Source organism: Notothenia coriiceps, unplaced genomic scaffold (genome assembly GCF_000735185.1).
Source record: "Notothenia coriiceps isolate Sejong01 unplaced genomic scaffold, NC01 NC01_scaffold00024823, whole genome shotgun sequence".
NCBI lineage: Eukaryota > Metazoa > Chordata > Actinopteri > Perciformes > Nototheniidae > Notothenia > Notothenia coriiceps.
The window spans coordinates 65,288-75,364 of NW_011357524.1; the positions used below are offsets into that span (position 1 = coordinate 65,288).

General features: G+C 41.3%; 1 protein-coding gene across 1 annotated transcript in view; it reads right to left on the bottom strand.

The window, feature by feature from the left end:
* The window catches only part of pou2f2b (POU class 2 homeobox 2b), a 14,151-nt gene extending 4,472 nt beyond the window's left edge, over positions 1-9,679 (bottom strand). The window contains 6 exon segments of the mRNA XM_010783182.1: positions 150-326; positions 1,460-1,579; positions 2,383-2,439; positions 2,891-2,925; positions 3,678-3,743; positions 9,604-9,679. Coding sequence (XP_010781484.1) covers positions 150-326; positions 1,460-1,579; positions 2,383-2,439; positions 2,891-2,925; positions 3,678-3,743; positions 9,604-9,658 — 510 coding nt within the window. The 5' untranslated portion in view covers positions 9,659-9,679.
* Between the last annotated feature and the right edge of the window lie 398 nt (positions 9,680-10,077).

The following is a 10,077-nucleotide window of genomic DNA, read 5'->3' on the forward strand; positions in this document are numbered from 1 at the left end:
CAACAAATCGTTATGACATCATAAAGTGGCCAAAATCTGATCAGCTCATTTTCAGACAGTTTTTTATAGAAATGGATCAGGACAAAAAGAGAGAGAATCTTTTTTTCTGAAACTTTACATGTTGATGTAGAAGAGACATGAAGAAGTACATTTTGCATAATAGGTGACCTTCAACATCTAATTTCTGCCCCAAAACAGGATGTCAGTAGCAGGTGTTGCCCACCTTGGCCCTGCTGTGGCTGTTGGAGGAGGTACTGTGCCGGAGAGGGCAGAGAGTGACCGGGCACCAACACCAGCTGCTGGAGCTGGAGCAGCTGCTGGATGTCCTGTTGGGCACAGAGAGAAACATGTCAGATTTTTAAAGAAAGTTAGAGGGCTGAGTAAAAGAAAACACATGTTATCTTTCTCCCCTGGAGGTTTTGATGTTCACTTAAAGTCATTGACCTATTACACAAAGGCTGCAGATCACTTTAGGAAAAACTAAGAAAAACTAATCATTTATCACATGGACTCTTATGGCACTACTTCTATTCTATTTTATTGTATTTAATTGCACTATTTAAAAAAACCTCAACATGCTAAATCTGACCGAAAACCTGCACTTTGTTGATCGAGTAGGACACCCTGAAGTGGGAGGAAAAACTGTGTTATCGTAAAAGTTATGAGAAGAGAAATGGAAAATGTGTGCATTGGTGGAGCGTGGAAACTGTGAATCATGAAATAAGCATTCAAGCACGAATAATTTTTCCACGGCTTGATAGTGGGTTCCTCAATCAAGCCGCTCGACAGGAAGTGGCTCTGATTGGCGGGCAGTACCTGGGCGGTGAGCTGGATTGGCTGAGAGAGATTGAGCTGGGGGGGCTGGACGCTTTGGGCTGTCTGGTCCTGTGTGCTCTGTCCCTGGGACTGAGACTGGGCCTGAGACTGGGCCTGATGCTGCTGCTGGGCCTGATGATGATTGGCTGCTGCTGCGGCGGCCTGAGCTTGCTGATTGGCTGCTGCGTGGGCAACGTGAGCGGCATGCGCTGCAGAGGACTGCTGCACGGCTGCTGCTAGGAGCTGAGCCTGAGCCTGCTGGAGGAGAAGCTGCTGCTGAGCTGGGAGAAGAGCCGTCAACTGAGAGGAGAGGAAGAGAGGATAGAAGGGGGAGAGGAGGAGAGGAGAGGAGAGGAGGAGAGGAGAAGAGAGGAAAGGAGGAGAGAGGAGAGGAGAGGAGGAGAGAGACCATTGAGATAAAGCAGAAAAGATTGCAACGGACAGAAGAAGACAAAGAGGGAAACAAAGTATTTAAAAAGCAGTACAAGAGAAGCAAGCAGGGTAAAAGCGTGTGTGTGTGTGTGTGTGTGTGTGTGTGTGTGTGTGTGTGTGTGTGTGTGTGTGTGTGTGTGTGTGTGTGTGTGTGTGTGTGTGTGTGTGTGTGTGTGTGTGTGTGTGTGTGTGTGTGTGTGTGTTGTCTCACCCCTGCTAGTTGGGAGCCGGTCAGCATGAGCTGTGTGTGCTGCTGCAGGGTCTGAGAGGGGGTCGGGCCGTGAGAGAGAGGGAGGGCCGGGGACATCTCTCCACACTCCTCCATCTTATTCTGTGGGAAAGACACATGTGATAATTAAAACATACGTGTATCTAAACAACAAGTTATCAATCAGTGGTGGAACGAGTCGATACTGTGACTATATGCAAAGAACATTTTGATGCCAGTACTTATGCACTTCGACTTAAATGAAGGCTTTTACTTTTTCTTTCAAACATAATTAGCAAGTAACTTTTAACAACACGCTTGCAAAAAGAGATATTTCTAACCACACTATTTAACTAAATGAGCTTACCTGGCTATTGAAGATCATGATAGTGAGTGTAGATTATTTAAATGCAAGATGCTGTCACATGTAAACTGAGGAGAGATGTGTCTCTGGTGTTTCTCAGGCAATGAGAGTCCACCTCTCTTTATCTACTCGTACCACAGAGGGATGAGCTCTCCTCCCAGGAGGAGGCATGTTTGAACAGGCAGGGGACTTCCAGCTAACTGATTTGCATTTCGCCAGCGGTATGCAAATGAGGATAATTTCTCCTTTTCGTGGAAGTTGTAGCATTATAAATGTATTGCAATTCTTTGTAAAGGGAGAGTGCCATCATCCTCTGAGTGAATGTGTTCACATCGAGGACCGGGTGGAGAGCCGACACATTATGGACCTCAACGTTAAACAAGACTAAGGGGCAACTGAATGAGCAGCGATGAATACAAAGCTGTACTGTCAATAAACCTGGACTCACAAAAGACGCACAGACAGAAGCCCAGACATGCAGAGTGGTGACATGGACACATGGACAGATGGACACACACACACACTCTCTCTCACACACTCACACACACACACACACACTGACCTTGTTGCTGCTCAGGGCTTGTGAAAGGGAATAAGGATTGACTTTCATTGACTGAGCCTAGAAGACACAAAACACACGAATATCAGAAAATACTGCAAATAATGACTCGAAAGGCAATCTGTGTGTACTATTTTATACTACAAATAGTTCATGTATCAATAGAATTTTTTTTTTAAATAATTGTAATATCTTTTTAATAATAGTTTCAGTAAATTATGCAGAAGAAAATGCCCAAAACGAATTTCTTAAAAGATCTTAAAAGTGAGGATTTCCTGCTATTTCCTGTTTAATTTCCTTGTCAGTTAAATATTTGTAAGATTTTGTTTTGTTAATCACAAACAACAACATATTCAAGATCACATCTCTCCGTAATTGTTCACATTAAATGAAAAACAATCAACAAATGTATAGATAATGGCATTAACCAACCCTACGACTATGACTGGCACTGATATCGTTCTTGCATGATGTCGAGGTGTGAGATAATTCGTTATAATCGAAGGCGTACCTGGTGATTTGATTCAGGTCCATTCCGCTCTGAATCTGTGTGGGAGGGAGAGGAAAAAGTGAGAAATCAATAGAGCACAAACAGCAGCTCTGACATACGGCGTCACGCATGTAGAGCGGAGAAAACTAACGGAGTACATTTACTCACTGTACGTGCTGTACTTAGGAAATGTAGGTCCTTCAGTTGAGTGTTTCACATGCGCTACCACAATTCATTTTGTACTGTAATGTACGTTTTCTGTTCTAAGGTGTTTTTCTGTATGTTTTTGTATGCTAGTATGAAATGTTGTTTTTCTAAGAACACTTGGATTACTTAAAATATTATTTTATATTGTAGAAAAAAGTAGAATTTCTTCCCTTTTTTACATTTATTTCACAGGGTGAGTTACTGGCTATTTTACAGATTGAGGTTAATGACACAAAAAATAAATAAATAATTAAATATAAGCATACGTTAAGCTACCTGGCAGTATATATAATTATTCAACTAAACCTCAGCCTAACAAAGTGCAACATCAAAGTGATGAACACATAAACGCCTCCACAATTATAACACAATCATTTAATGTAAATGACTCTGAAACAGGCCGTACAACATAATGAGTATATTTTGCTTTGCTAGTGTTGAGTATGATTTTGAAAGCAGGACTGTTACTTGCAAATGAGTGTTTTTGCACGTTGGTATCGCTGCTTATGTAAAAAGTCGGACTACTTCTTCCACATGTAATTCTTCTTATATACAATATGTACGTTGTGTATTTTCTGTGGATAACGGCAGCACATCTCACCTGCGCCCTCCATCGGAGAGTTGGCCCCGACTTTCTCGACCTCTGCTGGCTTTGACATCCTGATATCTGCAACAGGAAGACGCGATGATAAATAAATCGGCAAGCTTCTTAAATGTATGTCAGAGAAAGAAAATGCAGACAGCAGCAGAAGATATTCATGAAGCAGGCGATAAAGAGTCTGAATGACGAGAGGGGAAAGAGGATGTCCAGGGCGTTGTTGTCGGAGGTTAGAGTGTTTTCAGGTCACAGACCTACACACTGTACAACAAACAATGAATCATTCACTGCAGCCCACATTCATTCACTCTTTCCAATTAGCGGTTTGACAAAAGGAGTAGGCTGACCAAAGTGTTTGCTTCTTCTAAAAATATAACTCAAGGTGTTTAAGTGGGAGCAATATGCTGCTAAAAATGTCTCAGGTTGTGTGTCATTCATTACGAGACCACATCACTTCCTGGTTGACACTGTACTGGGACAGCACCTACAGGCAACATCAGAGAAGAGAGGGAGACGTTCAACACGTTAAATCTATTCATCACAAGGTGGACAGCATTTCGATGTGGTGGAAAGTCTATTGGAGTATATATCTATATAAGACTCAAGAATTGTACTTGTTTGAAATGTTTGTAATTTACTTTATTGCTACTTTAAACTTCTCCTCCCCTACATTTCTAAGGTGAACACATTATACTTTTTACTCCACTGAATGTATTTTAACAGATATAGATACTAGTTATTTAGTACATATTAAAAACACATGAATATGCTGATATGGTGTAATGCAGTACTACTAATCTACACAGTATTTCATGTATAGAAAAAGCTCTCACATTAATTAACACAGGATAATATAATGCTGTGAGAAGTTACATTGTGCATAATGAGTACTTTTAGTACTTTAAATACAATTTGATGCCAATACTTTTGTACTTTAACATTTGGAAATCAGGACTTTTATTTGTAATGCAGTATTAACACCCTAATATTTGTACTTTTACTAAATTAAAGGATCTGAGTACTTCTTCCAACACTGGCATTTTGGACGCAAAGAGGAAAGATGATCTGATGAGAGATTTGAAGGCAAATATTGTGTGTGTGTGTGTGTGTGTGTGTGTGTGTGTGTGTGTGTGTGTGTGTGTGTGTGTGTGTGTGTGTGTGTGTGGCCTAGCATTACTATCCTTGTGGGGACCTAAATCTGTTTACACAGTCACGTTTGGGGACTGGCTTCCCTTATGGGGACAAAATGGAGGAGGAATCATTAATTTTAGGGTGAAGACTTGGTTAGGGTTAGGAAATGAATGTAAGTCAATGTAATGTCCCCTGAAGTGAAGTATACATGGTATGTGTGTGTGTGTGTGTGTGTGTGTGTGTGTGTGTGTGTGTGTGTGTGTGTGTGTGTGTGTGTGTGTGTGTGTGTGTGTGTGTGTGTTTGTTATATGCACAAAGTGGAATCCGAGCGAGTTGAAATATGTTAAATCAAGACATTGAAAAGGATAAGGGGCAGTTTTATGTACATTTTGCAAAACATTTGTTTGCCTTTATTTAGCTTTGTAAGATGTTATAACTTGTTAATGAGATATTATTAATTGTTCTCAGTAACTTAATGATTGAAACTGTTTTTATCAACACTGAAAAATACAAAACTGCTTCGTAGAGGTCAGAAATTCTTATTTATAATGATATCATGTCCACGCATTCACATATTCGGAGCAGATGCACGGACGGCACAGTATTCTGTGTGCATAGCATTAGCTTGTTTACTCAATCAGATGTATTATCTCACTATTAAACGTTTCATGTGTTTCATGTGTCTGAAACCACAAACTGAAAGACACAGAAGTTTTTGTTGTGTATATTTGAAGTCTTTTTTTTCTCTTTTCTCTCTCTCCCTGACACGCACACGCACACAAACACACGCACACACACACACACACACACACACACACACACACACACACACACACACACACACACACACACACACACACACACACACACACACACACACACACACACAGCCACTTCCCTTTTGTGAGAAATGCAAATCTGCCCAACGACCAACTAATTTTATCTGCCACCTGCATAATAAACTCTCAGTCTCACTCCCCCTTTCTCTCTCTCCCCCATCCCTCCCTCCTTCATCTCCCCTCTCTTCAACCTGTTGTTTCTCACATTGCAGATGAGAGACGGTACATTTTAATAGCTCCATTAGTTTATTGAGTTTAGTGTTCTTATCTATATTATACATTAGCTAAACATAATTGTATTGGACTTTGTGCAATGCAAACATGCGAGTGGTCAAACTCGTTTTCCACCATCAGGGGGCAGCAGTGACTCATGGGAAGATGACCACCACTGACCCGAGGCCACTGTTAAATAGCCACAGCATCAATCCAATGCTATCATTATGAAGACAAGAATCAAATGAACGACTCCAATATCATATTCAGCGACTAAATCAGGTTTGTTGTAGTGAAATAAATGTGAGAACAGTGGACTTTAGTACATGCAGCTTCTTTAGGGGAAGGGGGAAGTGGCAATGAGCTAGAAAAGCTCCAATCTGCCGCCACACTGGTTATTAACCGGGGTCAGGACACACACACGCACACACGCACACACACACACACACACACACACCCCCCACACACGCCACACACTCGCGCGCTCACACACACACACACACACACACCCCACCCCACACACACACACACACACACACACACACACACACACACACTGACCGCAGGATTTCCCTCAAATAAACGGACTTCTGCAAAAAGCTAATTTGGTCACAAACCCTGTGGATGCAACATCTGGTTAATCTATTCTTAGGGTGGAGTTGTGGTTATTCCAACATTGCAAGTGGTTTCTGTTTGGGTATTTTATGGCAATCATGGCAATGCATGAAACCCCAAAAAACTGCCCAATGTTGCCCAATTTCTGGCGAAGGTGTGAGGTCTTCCTCTCAAGATGCACACGTTTAAAAAAGAAGTATTGCGTATTAAATTGGCCTGTCCGATCAGCAGTATGTGCAGCACTAAAACCCAACTCCACTATATAAAGTAATTGAGCAGCTCATAAAACATCTGTAACATGAAGTTCCCAAAGTGCCGCCTCTCGCAGGACACGCAGGGAAGGTGTGTATTGATTCATGTTTCAAAATGGCCTACAGACAGTGTCATGGTGGATAATGTGGTCAGTAATACAGTAGTGGGACAGTATATCAAGATGCTGCGTCTTTTTCTCACTTCCCCTCCCGACTTCCCCTTGTACCGGGTTGAACGCAGAGTGCTAAACCCAACACTTACTGTCAGCGAGGCTATTAATATTAGCGTGCTCACTCTCTCTTTACAAACCCACTCTTTTCAACACATTGCTGCACACACACACACACACACACATATTCTGCTTGACACAAGACACATTTTATGAGTGTATTTCAGAACATTTGTTTTAAATAGTACAAACATATATTAACAGGGCTCCTTGTTCTTCTTTAATAGTAGATGTTTTTATTCCAAAGTAGAATGGTTGATTACTATTTCGTCCCTCATTAAGATGTTTTACTAATCTTACAGCAAAGCCCAGGGTTTAACTTTGAGCTGCTCCGTACTCACTGTCTCTAACACAGAGCAAATTAAGTGCTGTATAATCCCGTGTCACGAATAAATGATGCAACAGAAAGGAAGAAGCAACAGCAGTCTGTGCTCAGTGTGGACAGTTTCTGTTATTCTCCTCTGGGTATTATGGCAGAGATGAAACTCCGCTGTAACTACCCCCCCCACTTCCTGATTCAGGACACAGCCTCATGGCCAAAGGGTCTGTCTGGGAACAGCAGTCATCACACCTGCTTTCTACGGGTTACTAAACAAGGAGTGCTACAGGTAGATGATTCTGATTTTCTGTTTAAAACTGAGCGTCGAAAAGTCCAGCTGAACAGCTCTCACACATCTGGATAAGAATGATGTAGACATTTGTAATAAAGAGTGTAATAATAAGGAATTGAAGAGGGAAATCCAACAGTAAAGTAAGAAGCTAAAGGAAAATATAATGAGAGCATCGTTTCGATCTACGTGCTGACATCGTTGGTCAGGTCGTTGGTTATCCTTGTTATCTTATTTTTTGTATTGACCCCTTCACGAAACACTATGACGACTTAAAGTGCTTTATATGAATTCATAAAACACCTTTTGAACAAAAGCAAATGCTACTTGAATTCAGTCAGACGTCACTGTGAAAGGCTTACGACAATGACCACCTCTGAATTATGTAGATGTTGGTGTAGAGAATAAATTGGCTTTTTCACGTATTGCATTGATGCAATTCGGGCCACTGAGAAAGATTGGTAAGAAGCCTACATTGACCTCACCTTTAATTAAAAATAATTAGAAATTCTGTATTTATTCACTCATAATTCTGGCCTTAATTAGTCAAATTGCCGTTAACTGTTGAGTTAACTTTGAAAACTGTAGAAAAAGCCTCCTCAGTTTTGACTTAGCAAATGTAATAATTAAATTTTCGGGACATTTTTATTCTTTCATTTACTTTATGAACCATTACGATAATTAAGACTTTGGTTATATTTATTGTGATCTAATTTGGCTGTATTGTTGTTAGGTGTAACTCCGGTCAGAGTAACTTACTGACAGTCGCATCAGTGACTGACCGCATCAGGTTGAGATGTGACTCTTTACTCATGAATTACTCACTGATTATTGAAGCATGTCATCAAATGAACCTGTCATTTTTAGGAAATCATACCAGGAGATCATACTCTGATAAATGTGAGCTAATTGACATTTAAGACTAGATTTCTGGTAACCGGTGAGTCAGCTAACACCCAGTGTGCTCTGAGCCTCTCTGTCGGTCAACTGAGAATCTGTCCGACCGTCAACACAAGGCCGAGGAGCGAGCAGAAACACATTCTTCTGCTTTTTTTCATCACTTTCTTGAATTAAATTCTGAGAACTAATGCTATTTTAGGCATTTCCCCTTCAGTCTAAAAAAAAAAATCAAGTATCCTTGTGTCAGAGTGCTGCTGAAATGAGTTTTTAATTAATTGGAATAAACATCATTCATTCAAATGTTATACATGTATAAGCGACCTGTTATGTTGTGATAAACCCCCCCACTTCAAACACACACACACACACACACACACACACACACACACACACACACACACACACACACACACACACACACACACACACACACACACACACACACACACACACACACACACACACACACACACACACACACACACACAGAAAGTTAACTTCACGTTTCAAAGTTGCACAAGATGAGAAACCTTATCAGCAAAATATCTATTAACTGACAATAAATGCAACACTTCTGCAGAGCCAAACAACAAGAGGGAAACTTATTCTAAGAATAGAAATAAAAAATGTAATGAAATAAAATAATATATATTGGCTGCAACATCTGTTCTTCCATTGCCAGAACTTTAAAAATAAGGTGTTTAAAAAAACGTTGAACCTTTTTTCCTCGAGCTTTTTTTAGCATTCATTATTCAGTACAAACACTGAAACACAAACACACACACACACACACACACACACACACACACACACACACACACACACACACACACACACACACACACACAGGTTTGCAAGGTGTCTGACCTTTAATTCCTACGACATCCATCCATCCGTCCATCCACATCTTTCCCTCCGTACCACCTCTCGCTCTTTGATGCTCTCTAATTAGCTGAACTTGTTAGACCCAGTGGCATTAATCAACAGCATAGACACAGTTCTATCTCTCTCTCTCTCTCTCTCTCAGACACACACACACTCACACACACACATACTCACACTGCCCTCTCCCTCACGCAAAGCTTAATTGGTCTGGGTAAATGAAGGCCAGCAGAGAGAGGGCTGCACAGACAGTCACTCACCTGGCAACCACATACTGAAGAAGTCCTTCGCTGCTATTGCTGCTGTCTTGGTCATATCTGTGTGAGAGAGTGTGTGTGCGCGACGTAAAGACAAACTCTCACTCTCCCTTCCTCCCTCCCTCACTCTCAAACCAAAAAAGGAGGAGTGTGTTAAATCATATGGTTGAGAAGAGAATTACGCTCAGTGTAGTCCACACCCCCCAAAAGCCCCACCTCCTCCCCACATCCTGCAACACAACAGGAAGTAAGCCTCAAAAGAGTAGGAACTCTGCACAGAGGACAGAGAAATACAAGACAAAAGAAGAAGAAGAAAAAAAAGGGGGACATGCTAGAGGTTAGAGAGTGGGAAAGTGAGTGAGCGAGGAGATAGAACAGATAGACAAGGTGAAAAAGAGGGGGATGACGGGTGCCGACGGAAAGTGATGGCACGCTGGAAACAGCAACTCACACACACACCAACACACACACACTGAC